Source organism: Ambystoma mexicanum, chromosome 13, assembly GCF_040938575.1.
Source record: "Ambystoma mexicanum isolate Mex_15411 chromosome 13, UKY_AmexF1_1, whole genome shotgun sequence".
Classification (NCBI taxonomy): domain Eukaryota; kingdom Metazoa; phylum Chordata; class Amphibia; order Caudata; family Ambystomatidae; genus Ambystoma; species Ambystoma mexicanum.
The window spans coordinates 671,226,877-671,254,080 of NC_090938.1; the positions used below are offsets into that span (position 1 = coordinate 671,226,877).

The window sequence follows — 27,204 nt, forward strand, 5'->3', positions numbered from 1 at the left end:
TAAGTGCACTTTGCAGCACGCACATTACAAGGTGCATTTGCTGGGCCCTTCCGGGCATCACCACCCTCAGACCTATGTGGTACCTTTTAACTCTGGTTTCTCATCATTAGCTCTTTGCTGACAAAGAAGGAGTAATAACTTTTCAGTGGACATTAAGCGTTTCAGCTCCGTAGTTGCTGGCTGTCTCATGATAATCAGGGGCTACTACCACCATGGCTGTATTTCTTTGTCTCCATTATAATGTATGCACCCATACTGCTTCAGACGTGTTCTTCACCCTAAACAAGCCCCCACAACTCCTCCCCAACCTTCATGTTAAAATAGGCCCACACAAGCTGTGACATCTTCAGCAGGCCCTGGCCCTGGACCACAAGGTTCTAAGCATAACTAACAATGTGAAATAAATAGCATAGGTATTTCGAAAAATCAATTGAGATACAGAAACCGCAAGAAATTGGGGGAAGGAGTGACTGGGACAAAGACAGGGTGGATGGACGTCATTTAGGGATCGCCAGGGTCATACCTGCGACCTCTGAGGTCTCTCTTGCTACGCCTGTGGTCTCCCTTGCAACCCCTTAAAGAAAACAAAAAAGATTTAATTTTCTTTTTTTAAAAAAAAAATGTAGGCTCCTGGGCTTTGGCCAACAGCATGTGGCTCTTTGTTTCTGCAGTGGCTGGTTTTTCTGATAGCTATAGCTGGTAGGTTAGCTCACTGGGTTGAGAGCTCGCTCCTGCACTGTGTGTGTGATCTGCAGGTTGCAGGTTCGACTACCGGCAAGGTTAACTCAGTTTTTCATCCTTCTGTGGTTGATAAATGAGTACCAACACAGGTTGGGTGATATTCAATGTATATTTGTTCTATATGAAGTGCTTAAGCATAAGTATTTGTATTTGTATTTATTGATTTATTAAGCGCTTTACGCCAAAGCGCTGTACAATTGAACAACAAATTACATAAACAACCAATAACAGTAGAAGCAAATACATTATGAATCAGTCGATTAAACAATGAAAAGAGCAATTAACTGAGGGAGTTAGGTTGGGAGGGGAGAGGGAGTGGATGGGAGGGGAGTAGTGAAAAATGGTAGGAGGAGGGATGGGGAGGGTGAGAGGGGGGAATAGTTAGGGGAAGAATAGGGAGGAGGGGGGAGGTGATTCAGGGAGGAGAATGGAGGAGGAGAGATTTAAGGGAAGAGCGGAAGGAGGTGAAGGTGGGGGTAGAGCGGATGGCAAGAGGAAGGGAGTTCCAGTGTAGAGGTGCTAGGAGTTGGAAGGAGCGGAAGCGAGAGGAGGCACAGGGGGAGGGAGGTACAGTGAGAAGGAAGTGGTCAGCTGAACGAAGGGAATGGGAGGGAGAGTAGAAGGAGAGAAGGGAGGATAGATAAGGGGGAGCGAGACCATGGAGAGATTTAAAGACAAGGCAGAGAAGTTGAAATTTAAATTGGGAGTGGAAAGGAAGCCAGCCAAGGGAAGAGAGAGAGTTAGAGATGGAGTCACGGGTGGTAAGTAGACAGAGGGTTCGAACCGCAGTGGTAGATGGATTTAAGAGGGGCAAGGTGAGAAGTAGGAAGCCCAAAGATTAGGGAGTAGCAGTAAAAGAGGCGGGAGAAGATGAGGGAGGAGATTAAGAGTTTAGTAGCATGGAAGGTGAGAGATGAACGGATTTTGCGGTTATTGAAGAGGTGGTAGCGACAGGTGCGGGAAGTGAGGGAAATATGTTGCGAGAAGGAGAGAGAGGAGTCAAATAGAACCCCTAAATTACGAGCTTGAAGAGAGATAGGAAGATTGGAGGGAGGAAAGTGAATGAATGGGGGAGGGGAGGGAGGTGGAAGAGAGTTGGAGGGAAAGAATAAAACTTCGGTTTTGTCAGGGTTAAGAGAGAGAAATCGGGAAGACATCCAGTTTTTAATAGCAGTAAGGCAGGAGGAGAGTTTTTGGTGAAGGTCAGGTGAGAAGGAGGAGAAAGAGAAAGAGTTGAGTGTCGTCAGCATAAAAGTGGTGGGAGAAGCCAAACGAGGAGATAACAGGGGCGATGACGGAGGTGTAGAGAGAGAAGAGGAAAGGACCAAGTACCGACCCTTGGGGTACACTGTATTCAAGAGGATAGGTAGGAGAGGAGCAGCCTCCCCAGGAGACAGTAAAGGAGCTTGAAGAGAAGTAAGAGGATAGCCAGTTGAGGACAGAGTCTTTGAAGCCAAAGGAAGAAAGAGTGTGAATAAGGAGGGGATGATCGACAGTGTCAAAGGCTGCAGAGAGGTCTAGGAGAATAAGTATGGAGGATTGTTTGGCATGGCGAGCAGAGAGAAGGGAATTGAGAATAGAGGTGAGAGCAGTTTCTGTGGAATGTTTGGGACGGAAGCCAGATTGGTAGGGTGGAAAGAGAGAGGAGTTAGTGACAAAGGATGAGAGTTGGGAGTAGGCAAGGCGCTCGAGAAGCTTGGAGAGGAATGGAAGAAGAGAGATGGGTCTAAAGTTAGAGGTTAGAAGAGGGTCAGCAGAAGGTTTCTTCAGAATAGGGATGATTGTAGCATGCTTGAAGGCAGAGGGGAAAGTACCTGAGGAGAGGCAGATGTTGAAGAAGGAGGTGAGGTAGGGGCTATGAAGAGGGTAAATCTTAGGTATGAGAAGGGAAGGGAGAGGGTCAGAGGGGGCAGCAGTGGGGTGGGCTTTGGATAGTAGGGTGGAGACTTCAGAAGGGGAGACAGGAGAGAAGATGGGCATGCAGGATGAGGGAGGGGAGGGCGGAGGAGTAGAAATGAAGTCAGAGGGGGTTTGGATTTTTTGACGAAGGGTAAGAATCTTAGAGGAAAAGAAGTTGGCGAAGTCAGAGGGGCAGAGTGTAGAATTGGAGGAGGGATCAGGAGTGGGGGGAGAGAGAAGTCGAGAAAGAGTTTGGAAGATACGGCGAGGGTGAGTGGCTTGAGATTGGAGTAGGTTAGAGAAGTAAGAGGATTTAGCCGAGGCAAGACAAGAGTCGTAGAGTGCATGGTAAGAGAAGTAAGAGGTTTGGTTAGAAAGCAAGGGAATTTTGAGCGAGAGTCTCTCGAGACGACGGAGAAAGCGTCACATGTAGAGGAGATGAGGAGTAAGCCAAGGTTGAGAGGGTTTCAGGGTAGGGCGGAACAGAGAAAGGGGGTGGAGTCTGTCAAGGGAGGAGGAAATAGAGGAGAGAGAGGCTAGAGCATCATCCGCAGATAATAAGGAGAAGTCTTGGAGAGTTGGAAGGAAAGAAGAGCAGGTGTCAGTAAAGAGGGATGGGTCAAATTTGCGGAAATCGCGCCGAGAGTAGGTTGGAGGGGAGGGGTTAAGAGGGGAGGAGTGTGGAAGAGGAGAAAGGGAGAAAGAGAGTAAGGCATGGTCTGAAAGATAGATAGGAAAAGAGACAGGGGAAGAGGGGTAGGAAGAATTGAAGATGAGGTCCAGGGTGGACCCAGAGGAGTGGGTGTAGGAAGAAGGAAGAGGGGAAAGGAGGTGGGAGTCAAGGATAGAGAAGAGGGGAGAGGATTGAGGGGGAGAAGGGAGATGGAGATTGAAGTCGCCAAGCACGGATAGAGGAGAGGGGGAGGGAGAGATGAGCGAGAGGAGGTGATCCAGGTCTTCATAGAAGGAAGAGAGAGGGCCAGGGGGACGGTATATCATCAGAAAAGAAATAGGGTGGAGTGAGGAGAAAGATTTGTAGAGGAATTCAAAGGTAGGGAAAGAAGGGAGAGATGGTGAGGAGGAGGAGGAGATGTATTTGGGGTGGTAGAGGAGGCCAACGCCTCCACCACGGCCAGTAGTACGTGAGGTGTGAGTAAAGGAAGATGAGGAGGTGGTTAAGGAAGCGGGGACAGAAGTGTTATGGGGGGAATCCAGGTTTCAGTAAGACATATAAAATGGAGGTTAAGGCAGAAGAATAGGTCGAGAACAGCTGCGGTTTTGTTGCAGATGGATCTGGCATTCCAGAGTGCCATGTTCAAGTGGGAAGAGTGATGGACGGTAGGGGGGTAAAGAAGGTTAGGGCGGTCAGAGAGGGAAGGAGAGTAACAGGAGTCTGGGAGAGGGTAGGGGGAAGGGCTGGGCATTAGGAGGGAAAAGGAGAGTAGAAGGGAGAGAAGAAGATGGGAGTAGGGGAAAGGGGGAGGAGGAGGGAAGGAAGGGTGGGGAGAAGAAGATTTGCAGAATTGCATAACAGAGGACTTGATGAATGGGCGAGTGCGTAAGGCTCGATCCTGTCGAGACCTGTGGTGAAGAGAACAGAGATTAGAGTGGCTGTTTCAGGTAAGGGCTGTGGTCAGGGAAATGAGTTAGGAGAGTGATGAGGAGAGGATGGGGGGGCTGCAGGCAGTACCAGGTTCGGGAGAAAGGAGCTAGAGGAGGAACACAGGTGGTGGATGGTTCGAAGCAGGGGTCCACCGTAGCTGCGCTCGCACTTAAATTGGAAGGGCCGATGGCAATGGGATCAGGAGTGGTGTGGGCACAAGAGGAGAATAGAGTCAGGCAAGGAGGGTGGGCAGAAGCAGTGAAGTTCTGTGAGTGGACCCGTGCTAGAGTGGAAAGGGATTGCTGGCGGCAAAGAGAGGTTGGAGACCTGGGCAGCTGCTGGGGGAGAACTTCAGGCTTCAGAGGCAGAAAGGCTGGACAGAATCCCAAGTAGTCAGCCAAGAGGAGCCAGGCTAAAGAGGGCAAACCTAAGTAGCCGGATCGGTGTTGGGCGGGGTAGGCCGGTGGCAGCGGGTCAGGGTTGGCAGGAGGTAACACAGGCAATCATGGTCCTGCCAGGACCCTGAGAGATAGTTTGGCAGGTGTATGGGTCAGGTGCAGAGCAGAGTCGATCCAGGCACAGGCACAGGAGAACACTGTGGCACCGGGCACCACTAGATGTTATGGGTGACTTCAGGCTCCAACGCCTTCCATGCACTAGAAGGGCTGCCGGCAGCAGGGGGGAGTGAATGAAGAGGAACTCTGGGCAGCTTCACCCCCCGGGATCCCAGTAGCCAGAATGGAAGAGTGATGGCACGGGGGGTGCACCGGTAGGACAGGTACCAGGAGGGCACAGTGGTACAGCTGGATCCCAGTAGTCAGAATGGAGACGGATGACAAGGGGATAGCAGCAGCAAGGCAGGCACCTGGAGAGAACAGCTGCAAGGAAGGCTCCAGTGGCAGCGCACCGGTGGCTGCGGCTCAGAGATGGTAGGAGGTAGCCCAGGCAGTCACGGAGTCAAGATGATGGGCTCAAGACGGCCTCACCCAGCCGGGATCCCCGCTGCCGGAAAAGAGGCGGGCTGGCACAGAGAGCACAGGAGGACTCCAAGTCAGGTCTCCGAGAGGGCGAGTGAGGAGAGAAGAGGGGAGCACTTGGTAGGCCCGTCCGTTTCCAGCTGGAGGGATCGCCGCAGGAGCCGGGCTGGAGGCCTTGCCAGGGACGTTCCGGCAGAGAAGACTGATGACTGCTGCAGGCGCTGGACGAGTGCAGGAGGCAGAGTACACCGCAGGCCACGCCGTCCGTCGTGCAGGAGACTCACAGTAGGGACCGAGCTGGAGGAGGAGATGGAGGAGGCCACGCCAGGGAGGAACCAGCAGAGATGATGGAAGATTGGTGACTGCTGCAGGCGCTGGATGAGTGGGGGGGCAGAGCTCACCGTAGGCCAGGCTGTCCGCTGAGCGGGAAGTTTGCCACTGGAGCCGGGCTAAGGGAGGAGCTGGAGGAGGCCCCTCCAGGAACGATCCAGCAGAGAGGATGGAAGGAGGCCTCTCCAGGGACGATCCAGCAAAGAGGATGGTTGACTAAGGACTGCTGTAGGTGTTGGATGAATGCGGGGGCCAGAGCTCCCCGAAGGCCAGGCCGTCCGCCGAGTGGGAAAATCGCCAATGGAGCCGGGCTGGAGGAGGCCCCTCTGGGAACGATCCAGCAGAGAGGATGGAAGGAGGCCTCTCCAGGGACGATCCAGCAGAGAGGATGGAAGACTGGTGACTGCTGCAGGCGTTGTGCGAATAAGGGAGGCAGAGTACACCGCAGGCCAAGCGGTCCGCTGAGTGGGAAATCACCACGGGAGCCGAGCTGGAGGAGGAGCTGAACTAGGGACGATCCCGAAGCAGATGAAAACGGGTCCGATTTTCGTCCGGATTGCAGGTGGAGGGGCCCCAGGAGTAGGGTAGTCGGAACGGAGAGAGGTAAGAGTCCGAAATTGCTTTCTTGATTGTTTATTTACGAGAGATTCAGCCTGTTGAGAGGAGGCGTCGGTTCAGGCTACCGGCTTCTGCCCCCCCTGGTTAAGTCTATATAATACCACATCATTAGGCCTTCAACGTCTGCTTGAATTTACAGTCATTTGGCAATATGGGCCTATACGTGCTGATAATGATACATATGGTGATCCATTCATGTATGAAATATATATCACTTTACAGTGATATCTTAACCATATTTTTCATATTGTACTTAGAAACAATGCTATGTGATGCCACTTCCTGTTTTGTGAAGGGGTGAAAGGTTGTGTTACATAGCTTGCTGTGATGTCACTTCGGGGTGGGGTCAAATGACATCACTTCTTGTGATGTCATCAGAGGTGAAGGGTCATGTGATGTCACTTCTGCCACCCCTAGCATTTTGGTGAAATGACATCCATGACAGAGTGAGAAAGAATGGAGAACTAGAGACTTCAAGAGCAAATGGATAGTGCAAAAGGTAAATTGGGAGCCCGGTTGGGAGTGTATCAGGGATTGGGGAGTGTGGGTTTTGACTGGCAGCATGACAGGAATATGGAGTATACGCGTGACTGGGAGAGCGAGAGGTAAGATAAAGTAAGTTGTGATGGAGAATTGGTGAAACGTGATGGGTGTTCGTGACTGGGGGTGGGAGAACACAGAAGGGAATATTTTCTCCAGTATCGGTGATACTGATCACTAATGCTAACATTATAAAACGAGTATGAACTTCAAGCAAAAGATTGGAAAAAAACAAATATTTTTCTTCCAAGCCTGGGGCATCTGGGACTCTTTGCACCTGTCAAACCATGCCATAGTGTCACGTTTACTATCAATATTTATTAATAGAATGCTTGCCTGACAGAGTACTAGTATTTCAACTACAACAAATATTTTGTAAACTCATAGAACTAAATATCAGTGGCTGTTTTGTAAAGACACAGATATTTCAGAAGGATTTTTAAGTAAAAAAAAGGCATGCACACTAGAAAAATCTTTCAATGTGCACACCTGGCATGTGGAACAATCTATAGTTTGTACACGGTCCCAGTTTACTTTTAAAATTTTTATCAGAACTAAATGTAAAATCTTTCACTGCAAATGCGGCTGGCTGCATAGGAAAGCAAGGGATTTCTTGGTTGTTTTTTCCGAAAGCATGGCTTCCAGGGCTGACACATTTTGTGAAAGAACATTGGCCCCAGAGCAGAGGCACTGCTAGGGAGGGGCTGACGGGGCTATAGCCCCAGGTCTTTTGGCTGTACCCCCGGATAGAAGCTCAGTGGCTACTACCAAAAGGCTAGCTAGCCCCCAGTCCCAACATTAGCATAGCCCTGGATCATTTCCAGACCTAGCAACAGCCCTGCCCCAGAGTGATCCTGAATTTGTCAAAGGACTGGAGCTTTCAATCCACACTGGTGATGGGGAGGTTTAAAATGTTTGACGTGTCATTTTTAATATAAAACACTGATTTACCTTGGCCGAAGAGGAATACATCACAGAAATTGCAGGCAACATTAATTGTCCTATTTGGCAACGCAGCCAGATTGGACAGGTAAGCATTTCTGTGAAGAGTGCTGCAGTACGGCACACACCATTTTTGAAGTTTATATCAAACTTTATTGTCTCACCTTTTTACTTTATGTCAAACTTATTCACTGGAGCTTTCAATACTCAGAAGTGATGGAAAGATTGCCAGTGGTCAATCTGTTTGAAATCGTACATTCTTATGTAACAAAATGATCTTGGCAGAAGAAGTACTCTCAAACAAGTGGGAGTAAACATTGGCCACCCCATGTCAGCACTGCCTCCACAGCATGATTATTTCTGAATGCACTGCAGTACACATGGAGACAGCTATCAGGCAGGCAGTGGCTGTGTGGTGTCTGCTTTAATGCACCAGTGACGACCTGGTCAGTCAGAGTTATTCACAGGACATCAATCAAGATAAATTACTTCACACCCACGCACCCACCAGCGACAGCTCTCGTTCTGAAGTTCTGAGCACTGCAGCCCATGTGTCTTGCAGTTGGGCTCTAAGGCAGCAGCCTGTGGAGCTATAAATAAACTTGGTACTGTAAAAAAAAGCAGTAGGATCAAACACCCAAATCTGTAGGCGGTAGGACTGCCTAAAAACATACCTGCCTAACCTCCGGAATTTTTCCGGAGACTCCGGAATTTTAAGCATTTCTCCGGGTCTCCGGAAAAATCCCTTGAATCTCAGGAATTTTGAGATTCTTTCCGGGTCGCGTCATATTCTCCACCTGATTGGCTGCCGCCGGTAGCTAATCAGGTGGAGAATATGACGGGACCCGGAAACGGCGCGAAATGTTCGTGCCCACTGCCTGCAACACTATAATAATAGTGCTTCCAATCTATGTCATTGGATTGTAAGCAGTATTATTACGGTGGCGGTGCCACGTTCATTTTACTTACCATAGCACTGAAAATCATTCATTCAGTGCTATATTCAGCAAAATGAAGGCGGCGCCGCAGCCGAAATAATGCTGCTTTCAATCCATGTCATTCGATAGAAAGCAGCATTATTTCTGCTACGGCGCCGCATTCATTTTGCTGAATATAGCACTGAATGAATGATTTTCAGTGCTATGGTAAGTAAAATGAACGTGGCACCGCCACCGTAATAATACTGCTTACAATCCAATGACATGGATTGAAAGCACTATTATTGTAGCCTTCATTTTGCTTACTATAGCATTGAAAATAATTCATTCAATGCCATAGTAAGCAAACTGAAGGCGCCGCTGCCGCAATAATAGCGCTTTCAATCCAATGACATGGATTGAAAGCACCATTATTTCGGCGGCTTTGCTTACTATAACATTGAATGAATTATTTTCAATGCTATAGTAAGCAAAATGAAGGCTACAACAATCGGGTTTACCTTTTTGAAAGGTGGGCGGGGCGTGTGGGCGGAGTCTTGTGTGGATGTGGGCGGGGCTTAAATCTCAGGAATTTTGATTTTCAAATGTAGGCAGGTATGCCTAAAAAGCAGTAGCCTACTGCCTAAATCAGCAGGGTTGGCAAGTATGCATTTAAAGCCCTGGTAATTTCTTCTACGAAATGGCAAACACCCGTAAATGTTACCACAACTCCGCCCACTGTGGCTCTGGGCTCTAACCGTTTCGAAATTGTCTACATGCTATAACCTGTAATGCATTTTCGACTAGAGTTAAGTACCGGTTTACAGAAATGGAAGAGGACGTTCCCAGTCCTTCTTTTCTCTCCCTAGCGGACATCATGGTGCTTCTTCTATGTCTATATCGCTCCCATCAGCAGTCCATCTTCTATGTTTGTGCGAGGCTATTTCGCAAGATGTTGCGGGCTCTACACGGATTTTGGCGACCTAAGAATGTCAGACAACAGGGTTGCCCGGTCAGTGCTTCCGTTACAGTGTGCAAAGCAATCGATGTGTGTGTGTCTAAAGTAGAACCTTCGCTCTGGAGCCGTTCACTCAGTGATGTCACGCATTCCTCTGCGTGAATATAGCTCACTTCTCTCTGGCTACGCTGCTTCTCCAGGGTTAATCCAAGTTCCCGATAACAAAGTTAAATCGTCGTCGTAAATTAAATCTGTACCGGTATTTCATCCCTGCAATTTGTTAGTCGGTTAATGTGTGACATTAAAATGCGCTCCGTCAAAGAAGGACTGCGTTTTAGAGTCACAAATTAAATCATGATTCTTATTTGTCCTCTTCTCATCTAAGATTTTGCTGACTCTTACAATAAATTACTCTCGGCCCATTTTTCCAAACTGACGTTAGGAATTACTATCCAATGTCCCAGCTTCCTGCTGATTTTTAGATATCATTGGGAGCTGCGACTCTTTATATAACGAATGTGTATTACAAATATTATTTTTACATATCGTGTGTGATCATGGTATGTTAAATGAATATGCTATTATACTGCGCCAAATCGCCACTAGTACTTTCAGAGTACCTAATTGTGCCCTTGTTTTCTGCTGGAGGAACGAAAATAAGCAAGATGGGTTGGGTAAGCGAGAAGTACATGCTACAGGTAGGAGGGGGGAGGGCGAGGACGTTTTGAGAAAGCATGGGTGCATGCCAGTCCTGTTAGGGGGACCATAGTTATGCATAAGGGAGGCAGTGAATATATGAACTAAAGTGTTGTGATAATTGGTTTGTGTTAGCGAGGCAGATTTGAAGAATTGTAAATTAGTACACAACGTAATGTTGAAATGCCCCATCTGGCCTCCAGAGTGTGTTTGCACAGTCCTGGAAGTTTGGAGGCTTTTTTGCAAAGGTATCTCTATACATTGCATCCAAGGTCTAACTCCAGAATGCTACTACTAAGCGAAGAGTGGCCTAGTCAAAAACAGACTGTATGAAGGCAAAGGTTGTTGGTAATATGAGGTAAGGGAATGTAGTTGTCAACCAGTACAGGAGAATTTAAATAGCATAGCACCTTGATGTCAAAAAGGTTCAGTGTTTGTTCTGTGCCATAATGGAAAAAAGTTAAACCTATATTTGAAAATTGTACACATCGCATCTAGCTTTCTTTTCAAAGACGTTTCCACATTCCATGATTTTTGTTTTAATGAACGTCCATTTTCTGACATCACTTAAAGTAAAAGAGGCGCGTTGCTTAAAAAGATCACTGGTATCCATTTATACCAGTGGTCTTCAAACTTTTTTGGCCGGGGCCCCCCTGAGCAAAATTTGGACAAGTCGCGACCCCCCCAGAAATGCCAAATGGACAGTAAGTATTGCGCGCCGTCACCTGCTCCCATCACATTTGCTGGGCTCCCTCATCCCACTCCTACCCAGTCCCTGGTCTCTCCCCACCCCATCACACATCCTGGGCTCTCCCCACTCTGCTGCCACCACTATCCCATGGTTCCCAGCCATTGTACTCCCACCATAGTCCCTGGATTCCCCCCATCCCGTTCCCAACACAGTCTGAGGGCCAGTGGCGGCTGGTGATTTTTTTTAAGTGGAGGGGCATAACTATTTCCCCTAAAAATGCCATAGCGACCCAGCATAGTGAGGGAGCCTGAACCAATAAAGGAGGTTTCGGGGGGGGGGGGGTTCGCCCTGTGAATTTTTGTTAAATAATGGGTTTAAATGTTGCTTTGTAGAGCATACTTTTAACAAAAAAATGGGTAAATAACCAATCAGTTTGCAAATGGTGCTGGGGGCCCAAGGGGCAGGCATGATATTTTTTACTGGACATCTATGATAGATGTCCAGTAAAAAGATACCATCCCTGTCTCCTGGGCCCCACTGGGCCTAACACAATCAACATGATTATGTGTGTATGCAATCACTCTATCATTCACAGGAGCATCCATCACCATACACTCACTCATAAAATAAGCATGCACGCATCCATACACATGTCTAAATAAAAACAATGAACATAAACATACCTTCTGCATTGGCCTGCGTGTGGGTGCTGAAACGCCCTGCTCCAGGCTGCTCTGTCCGTATGTGCGAGGAGGCGCAGGAGCTCCCCCTCGGACATACAGACATGCAGTGCCCCAGCCAGCATTTCCAATGAGCTATGCAATGCTGGCGAAGCAAAACACCCCAGCACTTGCATGGCTCAGTGAGCATGTCCGGCTGGGGAACTAAACTGAAATGTCAAAGGGAAACAGTGTTTCTCTTTGACAGTTCAGCCAGCCCAGGAGCACTCCATCAGCTGGAAAAAGCAGCGAGGGAGTGCTCACTGTTTCACTGGGCTGGCTCCTTAGCTCCTCCATAATGGGTGAGGGGCCACTGGGAGGGCATCCTCTCGCCATTATGGATGAGCCGCCAGGCTCGGACTGGCCTATAGGGCAATGCCTGTACCAAAAATGTAATATGCTAGTGTGGGCCAGTCAAAATGGGCCACATTTTGGCCAATGTGGACCAGGTTTATGAGTTACTTAGCTATGCAGTTAGTAATTTTGACCATTGTTGCTGAATATATCACAATTTACTTATATTTTAACACAAAGCACCCCATTGGGTACTATTGAAACAGTGGGCCTCATTACAACCCTGGCGGTAGCTGTGCCGGTAAAACCGGCACGGCTGCCGCCGGAGTTGTATCCGGGTCTGCCACCCGCGAATGGGCAATTACCGGGTCTTGCCGAGTTAGGCAGACCTAATAATTGCCATTTCGCGGGTGCCGGTACCGGTAGATCCCCATTCCCATCTGAGCCCCATAGGGCTCAATGGGGATGGGGAGCTCGGATGCACCGGCACCGTTAATAATGGTGCCGGTGCATCCGACGAGCTGTGCTCATGGGTACCGCACGGCCTGCCAGGTCAGACCTGGCGGGCTGTCATGCACCCTCGAGCACAACTCGTACTATGGCGGTACGGTAGCAACGGTGCCGGTAGCTTACCAGCACCGTTGTTACCGTACCGCCATAGTTGTAATGAGGCCCAGTCTGTGACTAAAGGAATGAATATCCATTTACAACTGCGGGCCACTTTTTCAATGTTGCCTGAGACAGTTTCATGCTTCGACCAGGTGAGCCACTGTTGCCCATTTCTTCCAATCTAAAAAAAAAAATAATATTTCTTGCTGAGCTCTCAGGACCCCCCAGGGATGCACCTGCTGACCCCTGGGGGGTCGCGACCCACAGTTTGAATACCGCTGATTTATACAAATAGTAGTGCAACGTTGGAAACTTGACAATCAGGATTCAAGCCTTTCACTTAAAATAAACATCGTTAATACAGCTATGACTGAAAGCATACCATTCTCTACTCTGGATGAGTGCCATCTACCCCCAAACGCTTTGACACACTTGCCCTCAGTCACCGCTCTACTCCCCTCCCACGCCTTCTTTCCACACACTTGACCTCTGTCACTGCTTCTCTAGCAGCCCCATCACCTTTGCATCCGCTTTCGTCTACGAACTCTCCCTCTTCCCTTCCCAAAACGATAAGCAATGGGATAGACACAAAAAGACAACCTCTGATTCTAGATAAAAGGTGCTGTCAAGCTAAAGGCAGAGTGAGTACGAGTTGCAATTGTCTGATCATTTTCTGGATTTGTATGGCACAAAGCCAGCCAGCAAGCCTCCAGTTATGCAGTAGAGGAGCTCGCCAGTCACAATTAAAGAGGTTCATGTTGTGCGGGTGCTGACCCACAGCCAAGTGAACATCCTTATTAACCTTGATGGTGTCTTTGGGCTGAAGAATGACAAACAAGGTGCTTGCGTGGGGCAGGAGCTTCAGAAGTGGAAATTGCAGCCTTTGGGCAAACTGCACCACTTGCTGAGGCCCAGTTCCTGAAGCGCTCATAAATCTACACTGCCTAATGCTGGTGCATTGTAGGATTGCCAGGACCCCAACCACCAATTAAACAATTTAAGTGACTACACATGCTATTCCAGTTAAGGCCTCACATTCTGTGAAGATTGTGTCTCCAAATCAAAGGAAGGGAGCATAGGGTAATTGGCCATCGGATTGTAGAGTTGAGGAGCAGTGCTCCTCACATTAGTCCTCCTTCCAGCTGCTTCGGGACAGTTACTAGCATTTGTTGTTTGTTGAGAGTATTTCATTTAATTTGTTGAATTTGTGGATAGCGCCCAGGTCCTGGAGGTATCGCAGCGCTAGAGGTTACAGAGTAAACGGTACATTGATAGTAAATAAGTTACAGCCAAAGTGTCATGGGTGCATAGGCAAGCATGGAGTCAATCACACTGGTTCAGTCATACTTGTTGACTTGATATGTTTTGATCTTTTTGCTGAAGTACATCTAGGAGGGGTCTTCTTTGATGCTGCGGGAGAGGGGCAGTGTTATGTAAGCAATGTTGGGTGATGGATACGATTTTGAACTCTATGCGAGCCTGGACTGGCAGCCAGTGGGCTTTATTGTCTCACCTTTGGTGGTGGGGTCAGAACGCTTCAACCCCCATACCGCTCTAGGGGTGTTGTTTTGCAATTGCTGTAGTTTGTTTCAGTTTTTTGACGAGGTACCTGCAAGGATGGCTTTACAATAGCTCTAGCTAGTGTGAGGCAGTTGTCGCTGGTGAGGAATTTCCTGGATAAAAAAATTAGTTTTGTTGAGTTGGCCACGGATGAGGTGACAGTCTTTACGTGTTTATGTATGTTGAGTTTGGCGTCAAGGTATACCCCATGAGTTTTGACATGGGAGAAAACGGGTGGTGTTGACATCGATGCAGAAGGAGGAGAAGGCAGGGTCAAGGTGTATCTGGCAATGGGGAGATTAAACAATGAGTAGTTCTGTATTATCGTCATTGAGGCATAGGTGGTGGTTTGCCATCCACATCTGGATGTTGCTGAAGATTTGGTTGATATAGTCAGTCAAGTTTGTAGTTGCCTGTGAGTTTGAGGAGGATCTGCGTGCCATCCGCGATGTTGGAGTAGGGGATGTTTAGCTTATCGAGTTGGTCGAACAGAGGCTTAGGGCCTCATTACACGGTAGGCGGTGAGCCATGGCGCTATTAGCGCCATGGCTCATGCCGGTAAAATACCGGCACCGCCTTGGCGGAAAGGGGATTTACCGCCCCATTCCAAGGTTCGAGGGGCGGTAAATCCCCCTTCCGCCATTGCCCTTCCCCATTCCCATTTCTGCCCCATAGGGCTCTATGGGAATGGGGAAGGCGCTAATTACGGCACCGCAATTTTGCGGTGCCGTAATTAGCTCCGAGGTCCCTTAGCAGGTTGGATTTTAACGCCTGCAAAAAGCAGGTGTTAAATCCCCCAACCCGCAAAGGGACCTCGTAGTAAGGCGGTAGGGATTTACCGGTACCGGTATTTTACCGGTAAATCCCTAACGCCATCCGTGTAATGAGGCCCTTAGTGTACATGTAATAGAGTGTGGGTAACGAGCAGGATCCTTGGGGCGTGGGGGATGCCAAAGGAGACAGGGGTGGGAGCTGCAGATTCGGACCCAGCGAGGACTCTGGAGGTGCGTTGGCTGAGGAAGGACTTTATCCAGTCCGCTGCTTTGACAGAGGTTGGACAGGTCTGTGAGGTGGTGCAGAGGATGTGATCAATGAGGTCGAAAGCAGCTGAAAGGTCGAGTAAGAGGAGGATGGCAAGGTCTCCTGTATCGCAGATGTGATCCAGTTGTATTTTAAGATCAATAATGGCGGACTTGGTGCTGTGTCTGGGCCTAAAGCTGGATTGTCTGGTGCCAAGTAGGTAGGTTGTTTCTAGGTGAGTTGGGAGTAAGCAGTGCAGTGGAGGATTTTCAGGAGATGAGGAACAGTAGTGGTGGGTTGGTAGTTTGCGGGGAAGGTGGGGTCTAGAGTGGATTTTTTCAGGAGTGGTGTAACTAACACTTCTTTGATGGATTTGGGGATTGAGCGGGTGATGAAGGAAGCGTTGATAAATTTAGCGATGGTGGGAGCGAGGGGTTCTGTGCATGATTTGATGAGGTTGGCTGGGCATATGTCACCTACGCAGTTGGAGGCTTTGAGGCGTTGGATGGTGGAGTGTGAGGGGTGAGTGAGGTGTTGGATGGGAGGGTCCTTGGTAGGGGGGAGTGTGGATTTATTGTCAAGGTTTTGTTTAGGAGATTGTGAGTTTTATTCATAAGGGCTGATTGCACCAGGGAGCACCAAGCATTGTCTTTGGGAAAGCTGGTGGAAGGGGGTGCTGGGGTTTCAAGCTCCTTGAGACTCTTGAAGAGTTCTCTGGTGTTGGAGCTGGCTTTGCTGATGCAGGTGTCATAGATGCTGGCTTTGGTGGATATAATGGCTTTTTTATATGAGAAGGCCGAGATGGAAAATGCTTCCTTATTGTGAGGCGAGGTGTTCTTTGGCACGTTTCAATTTGCGTAGAGTACTAGTTTGGTTTTGTGTTTAAGCAGAGGGGCGATGAGTGCAGGTATGTCAATATCAGGGGGAGCTGATGTTGTTAGGTTGTCGGTAGAGGAGTAGGAGGTTAATGGTTGTCTGATGGTGGGGTTCTTTTTGGCTAGGAGAAGTTCGTAGCCTGGAAGGGCAGGGAGAGGGGAAGCTCTGATGGGAAGGGGGTTTTGGTTATAATGGCAACTCCGCCACCTGCTGAGCCAACTCTGTCGGTTCTAAGGATGCCGTAGCCGGGGGGGTAAGACAATGGACAGTGTTGGGCCTGCTGCATCATGCAGCCAGGTTTTCGTGACGGCGAACAGGTCGAGATCCTGTATGAGGTTGTGTACATCGAGTGCGGGAGCACAGATGGAACGCGCATTAATCAGGGCGCAGGCAAAGTGTTTGGGTTCTGTGGTGGGGTGGGGTTGTTTGGAGGTGGTGGTCTTTGGGCGAGTAGTACAGGGGTGGGTGGCGGGGGAGTGGTGGGGTTTGGAGGGTGGGGATGCTATGGGTGTTAGTGTTCGGGTTCGAAGGTGGAGTAGTCTCGGGGGGCCTGTGAGAGTGAGGGAGTTATGCTGGGTGAGGGGAGGTGGAGTAGTGGGGAGTGTGGGGGTTATGGTAAGTCTAGATGCGAGTCTTTGAAGGCGTGTGGTGCCCAGACAGGAGTCTAATTTCTAGCAGTGAGTCGTAATGGGGTGAGATGAAGTCGAGGTGGGCTGGTGAGGGTAGTTGGTGTGAGTGAGTGTTGGTTGGGGGTTTGGGAGGGGCTGGCAGCGTAGTACATTTATTTGTGAGATTGGTGTGCTGTTTTTCCGGGGTGCCAATCCATTGAAGGTTAGGTAGGAGGTGTGAAGGGGTGGCGTGGTAGTGTGACGCAGAGCTTGGGGTAGTGGGGGGGTTTGAGGGGGAAGTAGGGAAGTCAGCGTTAGCACAGGGCAACTTGGGCAGCAAGGGTACAACATATTTTTTACCACAGAGGTCAGCGCTAGCACAGGGCAACATAGGCAGCATATGTACAACATATCTACTACCATAGAGGTCAGTATGGTGGTGATATTTTATATGGGGGCAGATGGGTGTTATCCGAGATCGGGAACGTTTTCAAGGATGTGCAGCTTGTGCTGTTTACTTGATATGGATGGGGAAGCAGCTTGCGTACTATATGATTGATGATTGTATTTGTGCATTCCCCTCAACCACATACAAAAACAGCTAAAGAATGCATGTCCAGCCTGACCTCCCAACGTACTTGTTAATTCAGATACATTTCGTGAGTATGTGTCTATCAATTTTGATTGAGAGTTCAACATGAAGAGAAAGCCCTGAATACATAAGAATACATTATTCAATACAATTGCATAGATATTGGCACACTCACACTGGCACGTGTTCCCACTCACTTCAGCACCATAACTTAACCGTTGGCCGACTGTATACATTGTTTTCCGTAGATTAATTGTTGTCCCAATCCATGGATTTTTCACCCTTGTTATCTGTTGACTGGAGCAACAATTAATCTGCTACACAATATTAATTATGTGTCTACGGTTAATTTGTTGCACTGTATTTTTGCTTCTTACAATCTTAGATTTTCTGCTTATGTTATGAATTATTTGCACCAATACACAAACTATAGGCAGACCAACTATGCTACTCACACACAACTGTTTAAAATCCTTCCCTGCAGACATCAACCAACTCGTATACCACTGCCAGGCCAATGCACCCTAGCACTAGAGGTATATGAGGCTCCCATTTTGGACACAAATGCTTTTATGTCATCGACTCAGACCAGCATAGAGGAACGGGTACTTCCGAACTGCATGAGTCAACACACTAGCAAAGCTATCTTGATTGTCCCATCTTCCTCACAAATCTAACCAACCACTATTTCTTTCAGATCAGCCAGGGCCTGGAGATCAGGCAGATGGCAGTGGTGTGTTGTATAATTCCTAGTAACATAACATAAAAGCAAGCAACTCTAAGGCCTTGTGGCATCTGTTCCTCAATGTCAATGACGTAAAGCTTCTGCCCCCACCTCCCACCAAGGTTTCTTCTAATTAGGTGCACAGACTAGGACCTTGCCCTGTGGTCTGATGCTAATAGCTTATACACCAGGCCCACAGACGATACAAGTGGTTATGCACCTTTAGCCCTCATCGCATGCTCTCTCCTCTAACTCAGGCCCATAAATCCTTCAGTCTGGCACTAATTCTGACCCCGTATATTGCCTGCATGCTCTACCTATACTGTTTAATGGCTAAAACTGACACATTTATTAAAAATAATGCATGAATTGATACATCTACAATACATTTGGGTGTATTTCACAAATGATAATGCCACCAGATTACTCAATCTGGGCATTTCTGGGTACTCTATTCTTTACTGGTGTTTCAGAACTGAGGTTTCTGTTTACCAACTGTGGTGTTTCATATCTGAATTTTGATGTGATGGTGTGTTGCATTGTACTCACTTCTAGGTGTCCTTTAGAGGGAACATTGATGATCCATTTTGTATACTGTTGTGTCTCATAACTATGTGTCCCTTTGCGAGTTCATTGCCCCATACAGTGCTCCTTCTTGCCCACACCTATTTACCCTTAACTTAAGCCTTGCTTTGTTTTACACACTGGCGGACATCTGACTTTTTCTGGGAAGGCAGCATCTTTTCTAGGTAATACTCTGTGTTCAACTATAGTCATCGTTAAAAAGTGCATTGCATTGCTGTGTATTTTTACCCGGACTTCCTTTGAGTAAAATCCTGCTGCAATCTAATTATCTTGCTCCATAAATCTAGGCACCCTCAGGTAAGCGATAGCCCACAACAGTAAAATATTATCAACATCACTATCTTTGTTTGCCAGACTAAGTGTGCAGCACTGCAGTGACAATCGGACACCCACCAGAAAGAAACGGTGTACATAAGAACCAGGACTTTGAAAACCCAACACAGCCAACCTTTCAAGCAACCCAGCTAACCTTTCAAGCAACCAACTCAAGAATACCATTTTAGAACACCAGCTTCGGAACCTTGGCCCACTCACAGATGCCAGAGACCACATGACCTAAAACTCCCCCCCACCTTACCCCCAAAACCTATATACTCCTTTCATCAGAACAGACCACTGAGTAGTTGTATTCCTGCTGGAATCTGACAACATTAAGAACCCAAACATAACCTACTGGACCTGTCTAACAACGAAACAGCAGGATCTATGCAGCTGACCACCCCCACAACCAATCTACCACCTGAAAACTCAGTCCTTGGCTCTCACACAGAACATGGAAGCAACACAGGGCATCAAATGAAACTGATAACGTGATCTGTAGGCAGGAGTCCTGATACACTGCAGTCTGATCACTGCCCACTCCATCTCTACACAGAGCAGAGATACACAGAATTCTTAGCAAAGAAGAAACAACAGTAAACAAATCCATCCCTACCAACTTCAAACTTGTCCAATACTACCTGACCGGCAAAGGAGGAGGAGATAGTGTGGTAGCACACAAAGAATACCGCGAAGTCTAGACTAGACACAACATGGATTTCCTGGAACGTGAAGGACTATTAATCCACCTCGAACTACCAAACCAACCTCTCCTTCATACTTATTACAGACCACCATCATACAACCCAACCCTAGAAAAAAACATTTTAGACATACTTGCTAACCTAGCGAATCAACCTCTAATGGTCCTCTGAGACTTCATTTGATTTGAGGAACAAACGGTCACCACCCAAAAGCTTGAGCTCCTACATGGCCACCTTTCACCTCAAACAAAATGTCAAATTGGACGCACAAGCCGCAGGCCATACTCTTGATGCAGTCGTTTGAGAAGGCCTAATACCCACCCTTTTTAGGTAGTAAGGAGCAATCATCTAAAAATTCCTCTTACTAGCAATTCGCCCCTGCATCAATTCCCCGCTCACAAAGGGGGAGCTGGAAAACTCTAAACCTGGAGGAACTAGGAAATCTTATGGCAACTCAATCAGGCCAGCGGTTTTATTTCCTGAAAAAATTTAAAGACGCTAGAAAACTGGATAACCAATGCACTAGACAGCCTCAACCCACTAAAGCACATCGCCCTCTTGGACACAAGACTTCTGCAAGATGTGTCGCCCCTCCCCCCACGTACACTGAAAAAAGGAATTGAGCACTCGAAAAAACATGGAAGAAACAATATAACCCACAAAACAAGGTCGCCTACCAAAGAGATCCACGACTACAAAGCAGATATCCCTAAAGCAAAGAAACGCTACTATTCTGAACTAATCAATAATGCACCTAAACTAGGGAAATAACTATACAAAACCATTAATGTGATGAGAAACCCTCCTTCCCGCACCAAAGTACCTTTTAATTACTAAACAAACTGTCCACTGCCCCCGAAAATTTACGAAGAGATCTTTAACATGGAAACATCTACTTTAGTAAATTAACTACTTTCTCAAAACAGGAAATGTACTAAAAGCTTTTAAGACTGCCTACGTCAAACCACTTTCAAAGAACACTGCTGAAGACCCAAAAGATTCCCTTCAGATTTTGCATGTCTCACATCTACCATAAACACAAACTGGGGGGGAGGGGTCCCCTGAATGAACCACTTCAATCTTTTGATCCTTTAAGGCTGCACCTATAATTGCGCACAGCAGTTATTCTTTAGTAATAAGCAAATCACTATTAAGGCACACAATTGAATATAAAACATTAAGCTTATTTTATTTATTGTGTAGGACAACCGGTCCTACAATCAAACATCTAAGAGCAACAATACTTATATTCTCCATTTGGTTGAAATTTGTACAACTCAAACAAGAATTATGAAACATGTAATAAATACAAACACCTTTCAATCATCACATCACCCCAAGCCTAACATTAAAGGATGGGCTTGACCTATATGTAAATAGAAAATACAATTATTATTTTTCTTACGTACTTATTATCTAATTACCATGTTATTAGAGAGACAAATCCCATTCTGGTTGTTAGTACATAGGAACATGAGTGGAAAATTATACACACAGGTGCATTCACAGGTTTAAACCGATCGACTTTGTAAGAATAACGGTCCCTATCCTGTATCACTGACCCTATCTAGCTAAGATAAACAGATTCAACATATGCCCATAACCCGTGGTTTAAATGAATAAAAGTAGGCACATCCCACTGTTTAGCTTAGCTAGATGGGGTCAGTGATACAGGATAGGTACGAAGTCGATCGGTTTAAACCTGTGAATGCACCCGTGTTTTTAATTATCCACTCCTATTCCTATGGATTAACAACCAGAAGAACAAGTTACTTACCAACTGTAAAGTTCTTTCGATTGGATGTTCCTCCCATGTATTCCTCATCTTATGATAATCGCATCCCAGCTCTGCTGCTTTGGAATTTTTTTTACACCAGAGGGCGCTGTGTTCGAGGCCACAGAGGAGTAGTCCCTCTAGTGCCGCCGTCGAGCGTCGACGTCATCCGCTGTATAAAGGGCTCGAGCAGCGCCCGTTACCTCAGTTCTGTTTTTACGGTGTTCATGGTCGCATCAGCTGATCAGGCTAAGTCCTCAGGCTCTTAAGGAAGTTCAAGTGCAACTCGCGTAAACTGTACGGAGGGGTAGGTTGGGAGGGTCGATGAGGAATACGTACGAGGAACATCCAATCAAAAGAACGTTACAGTTGGTAAGTAACTTGTTCTTCGAATGGATTGTGTCCTCCCACGTATTCCTCATCTTATGATAGACTCCCATAGCAATGGTCATTTTGGAGGTGGGAGTACTAGACATTTTAATTATGGACTGAATGAAGGACAGCTTTTGCAAATAGTCCTTCTTGATATGAAGTGGAGTCCAAGCAGTAATGCTTTACAAAGGTGTGCATTGACGACTAGGTGGCCGCAGCACAAATATCCTGCACCGGGACACCCCTCTAAAGAGCCGTGGAAGTTGCCATGCCTCTGGTTGAATGAGCCCTTAATCCATCTGGAGGCCCTTTCCCAGCTAATTTATAGCATTCAGAGATTGCTAGAATTATCCATCTCGATAGTTTGTTTAGACACTGCAACACCCAATTTGTGTCCAGTATACCCAACAAATAGTTTGTCACATTGTCGAAGATTTGCCAATCTGGAAATCTAGAAACTGAGAGCCCTTTTTGGGTCCAGACTTTGCAACCTTTCCTCTTCCTTACTAGCGTAAGGCAGAGGATAAAAAGAAGGTAAGGTAATTTTTTGTGACAGATGAAAATCAGAAACTATTTTAGGCAAGAAAGATGGTTTGACTTTTAGAATAACACTGTCCCTATGGAATATGGTGTGAGGAAGCTTACAAGACAGTGCCTGCAACTCGCCCTGCAGGCTGATGTTATAGCCACCAATAGAATTGTTTTAAGAGTGAGAAGTCTTAACGGGCAAGAATGTAAAGGTTCGAAAGGAGCAAACATGAGAAATTTTAAGACTAAATTTAAATCCCAAATAGGCACCTGAAAAGATGTCAGGGTGTGGGGGGTGGCGGGGAGTATACATTTGTTAGCCCTTTCAAGAATTAAATTACTTGGAGCAGGAAGGCTTAAAGATAGATAGCGCTGCCAAATATCCTTTTATAGTCCCAACTTGGAGCTCCACATTGGCCAAGTGTAAGAGAAAAGAAAGTACTGTTGGAGTATTCCAAAGGAATGTATCCACATTCTTATCCCTGCACCAGTTACTGAACTTGTTCCAACGGCACCGGTGCAGGGATTTTGTTGCTGGCCTTCTGGCTGAAAGCAAAGCAAAATCTCCATTACGTCATCCGGGAGGTCCCAATCCTTATATCTCGGCCTCTCAGAAACCATGCGTGAAGTCTGAGTGTCTTGACCTCTGGATGGAGAACCCAACCTTCCCCTTGCGAGAGAAGATCCTCTCTTTGTGAAAGATGTATTGGAGGGCAGATGGACATGTCCAGAAGGTGACCACGTCCTCCTGGCCCAATCCGGGGCAATTAGGATTATTGTTTTTCCTTAACTTTCTCAACCCCCTGATTACTTGAGGAATCGCGGGGACAGGAGGGAACGCATAAAGTAGTGGAAATACCCAGTCCACTATGAACGCGTACCCTAGAGCTTCTCTTGGGGGAAATTCCCTTGAGCAGTACAGCTCGCACTTCCGGTTGGCACCGGTCACAAACAGACCCTGAGCTAGCTCCCATTTGTGGGAGACTGCTCTGCCTGCTCAGAGCGTCCGCAGCTGTGTTCAACTCTCCAGCTAGATGAGCTGCCGATAGATATTGCCCAGAACTAGAGCTGCTTTGCCTCTCTGCACAGTGGGAGTGATCCTACGCCTCCTCTTTTGTTGAGGTAGTACATAGCCACTGCGTTGTCCGTCATTATTGGGACATTCTTTCCCTGTACAGAGGGCAGAAAGGCCTTCAGCGCTAGTCTGATTGCCCTCCGCTCGAAAAGGTTGATGTGTAGTTTGGACGCTGATGGAGACCAACGACCGCTAGTTGTCAGATCGTTGGTGTGGGCTCCCCACCCCGTGAGTGAGGCGTCCGTCTATGGTTGCCAAAAAGATTCCCCCTTGAGGATATTCTCCTTGCAAGCCCACCATACGATATCTTGAGCCACCTTGGTTGAGACTTGCAGAAGGTCTGACATCTCCCCCGAAAATTGGGACCATTGAGCCCCGAGGGCCCATTGAAGGGATCTCATCCTCAATCTGGCCTCTGGCACCAGAAAAAGGCAGGATGCCATGAGGCCTAGCAACCTTAGAAAGTCGAATGCCGGTAGATGTGGGGCATTTTGAAACTTTGTTACCATCTGCAGAATGTGGTGAGCTCTCTCCTCGGGAGGCAAGGCTTTCCCTGAGGAAGTGTCCAGGACTGCTTCGATGAATTGGAGTCTTTGGCTTGGAATCATTTCTGACTTCTTGTAATTGAGGGACAAGCTCAGTCTTTGTAAGAAGTGGCAAGTCGAGGCCAGATGTTCCTGGGCTCGTTCGGATGAACTCGCCCTGATTAGCTAATCGTCTAGATAAGGGTAGACGTGAATCCCCCTTCTTCTGATACTCGCTGCCACCACCGCCATCAGTTCGGTGAAAACCCTTGTGGCGGAGGTCAGCCCAAATGGTAGAACCCGAAACTGATAATGAGAACCACCAATTGCGAACCTCGGATACTTTCTGTGCTTGAGATGGATTGGCACATGAAAGGATGCATTCTGAAGGTCCAATGAAACCAGCCAGTCCTGAAGCTGAAGAGCCTGAAGGATCTGAGAAAGAGTCACCATCTTGAACTTATCCTTCCTGAGGAACTTGTTAAAGTTTCTTAAGTCTATGATGGGTCTCAAACCTCTGTCCTTTTTGTGGATGAGAAAATAAGGGGATTACCAACCCTTGTTCCTCTCCGCTACAGGTACATGTTCTATTGCACCTTTTCTCTAGCAGGGTTAAAATCTCCTGCACAAGGAGTGGGTCTGGAATTTTTACAGAGTTGGATCCCGGTGGATGATCTTGTGGTCTTTTATGAAAAGGAAGGCAGTAACCATGGGTCACTATCTCTAGTGCCCAGGCATCTGACTTAATGCCCCGCCATTTGTCCAGATACTGAGTGATTCTGCATCCCACTGGGGTTTTGTGGGTGAAGACCTCAAAGTGGCTTTGCAGCGGCTGCAGCAGTGGCTGAGGAGGTAGTAGCCGCTGCTGTGGCTGATCTAGCACCTTTCCCTTTTCCACCACGAAAAGGTTTTCTCTGTTGGTCTCTCTGACTGGCCTGCCCCCTCCCATTTCCAAAATAGGAGTAGAAGCGAAAGGAGCGACTCTTCCAGGAAGATGAGCCTGCGTAAGAGTGTTGTTGAGGCTGTTTTATAGCGGCACAAAGTGATTTTGCTGCCACTTTTGAGGTCTGCAGCTTCTCCAAGCTCTCATCCGACTTGCTGCCAAACAACCTCAAGCCATCAAAGGGCATATTAAGTAATCTAGACTGCACATCAGGAGCAAAGTCAGATTTCCTGAGCCATGCAAACCTGCGTAGGACCGTGCTAGTGCCATGGACCTGCTTACACTATCCACAATATCCAGTCCCGACTGAAGACATTCCTCCATAGACTCCTTACCATCTTTTACTATAGCCAAGAAACCATACTGTTCCTCACCTTCCGGGAAGCGTTCAGCCGTTGATATCATGCAGTCCCACAGGGTATATGTAAATCTTGCTAAAGTGCAAGTGACATTAGTCGATTTAAGGGCCATGCTGCCCGAAGTAAAAACTTACCGGGCCCAAGCAGCAACTTTTTTATCATCCCTGTCTGGTGATATTGATGGGTAAACTGATAATGGAGGTTGCAGCTTGAACCACTAGACTTTCAGGGGAGGGATGTTTAGATAGATATTCCGGATCTGATAACGATGGCCTGTATTTTGGTACACATTTCTTGTTTACTGCTGAAATAGAATCAGGAGTATTCCAATTTACCATCACCCTCTTCTGAAGTGCTTTATGGAATGGAAGAACAGGATCTTTTAGAGGACCTTCACTCAAGATGTCTGTTATGTCATCCTGGTCAAAATCTGGGGAAGCTGCCTTCCAACCCATAAAATCAATGACCCTTCCCATAAGATTCCTACAACTAGGATCAGCATGATCTGTGGGGTCTGGTCTTTAAAAATCCACTTCAGGTGAAGTGTCTAGGCCACTGGCATTTTTAAGACAGTCATAAAGATCTGTTATTTTGGAATTCGGGTACACTGGCTCCTCAGGGACCTCCCTGGTTCCAAACTTAACTCCAGCTGAAGTGACATCCTCTTCAGAGGAGTGTTCTTCAAAAATGGATGACATGGATCTGAAAAATTCCTGTCTGGGTTGAGGATGGAAAGCTTTTTCAGGTAAAGAGGGTGGTATCGACTTAGCCATGGGTAATGGCGTCGACTTGAGCATCTGGATTAATGAATGCCTCAATAAAGGTGTCGAAGGCGTCGATAAAGATGATGCTGGCTTCAACGTTTTCGAAGGCGGCTTCGATACTGTCAAAGAAGACTTTGATACAGTTAAAGGCGCCAACCCCATTTTCATCAGCGGTTTCGACACAGTAGTCGACTGTGTCAAGTCGAGCTTCAACTTCACCGCCTATGTCGATTCCGCTACCACCGATTTATGCATCAGAGGTTTTGACTTAGTACGAGGCGTCAGGGGAACTTTCCCTTGATGACACCCTCGACTCTTTTTCGGCTCTCGTGTGTTTAGATTTTGATTTCCCTCTGTCACTTTTAGAGTGGGTAGAGGCATGATCACCATGCAGCAACTTCGAGGGTGTCTGGGCGCTTTCTCGAATATTTTAAGCATTGAAGCCCTAAAGGCCTCCCATTTTTCTGGGGAATCGTGCTTTGATGGATAAGTTACTCCTCTCTCAGAAGAGGATGAGGATGAGGAGGAAGAAGACCTGTAAGGTCGCTGTCTTGACTTATTAGTCGAAGACGAGGAGGATTTCCCCGAGCAACTCTTCCATCTCGACCTCCGCGACTCATGTCGAGATTTTGGACTAGATTCATCCAAATCTTTTGTCGTTTTGAAGACTTATAGGTTTCCTCCCCCGCCGCCAGCTTACCTCTACGTTTCCTAAGAGCCTTATTGGACATGGCCCGGCAGGAACCGCACTCATCAACCCCATGGTCTGGGCTGAGGCACCAGAGGCAATTCCGATGGGGGGCGGTTATTGACATTTTCCTATTACACTTCTGACATTTTTTTAACCCTGTCTTGGGTGTGGTGGGAGTAGATGACGAGGACATCGTTGAGGAAAAATCTGATGCGCCGCTTGTAACACGAAGCACTTGCGTCAGAAAAATAGAACTGAGATAACGGGCGCTGCTCGGGCCCTTTATACAGCGGATGATGTCGACGCTTGGCGGCGGCTCTCGAGGGACTACGACTCTGCGGCCTCGAACACAGCTCCCTCTGGTGAAAATGTTTTTTCCGAAGCAGCAGAGCTGGTATACGATTATCATAAGATGAGGAATACGTGGGAGGACAGAATCCATTCAAATGGTTTTTGTCTCAAATGGAGAATATAAGTATTTTTGCTCTTATGTTTGATTGTAGGACCGGTTGGCCTATGCAATAAATAAAACAACCTTAAAGTTTTATATTCAGTTGTGTGCCTTAATAGTGATTTGTTCATTACTAAAGAATAACTGCTGTGCCCAATTATAGGTGCAGTCTTGAAGGATCAAACATACCATAGCCAGCCAA

At 47.3% G+C, this 27,204-nt stretch overlaps 1 protein-coding gene across 1 annotated transcript in view; it reads left to right on the forward strand.

The window, feature by feature from the left end:
* Nucleotides 1–9,447: 9,447 nt before the first annotated feature.
* CISD3 (CDGSH iron sulfur domain 3) overlaps nt 9,448–27,204 on the forward strand; it is a 111,906-nt gene continuing 94,149 nt past the window's right edge. Inside the window, exon 1 of the mRNA XM_069634693.1 lies at nt 9,448–9,579. Coding sequence (XP_069490794.1) covers nt 9,520–9,579 — 60 coding nt within the window. The 5' untranslated portion in view covers nt 9,448–9,519. The remainder of the gene's footprint in view (nt 9,580–27,204) is intronic.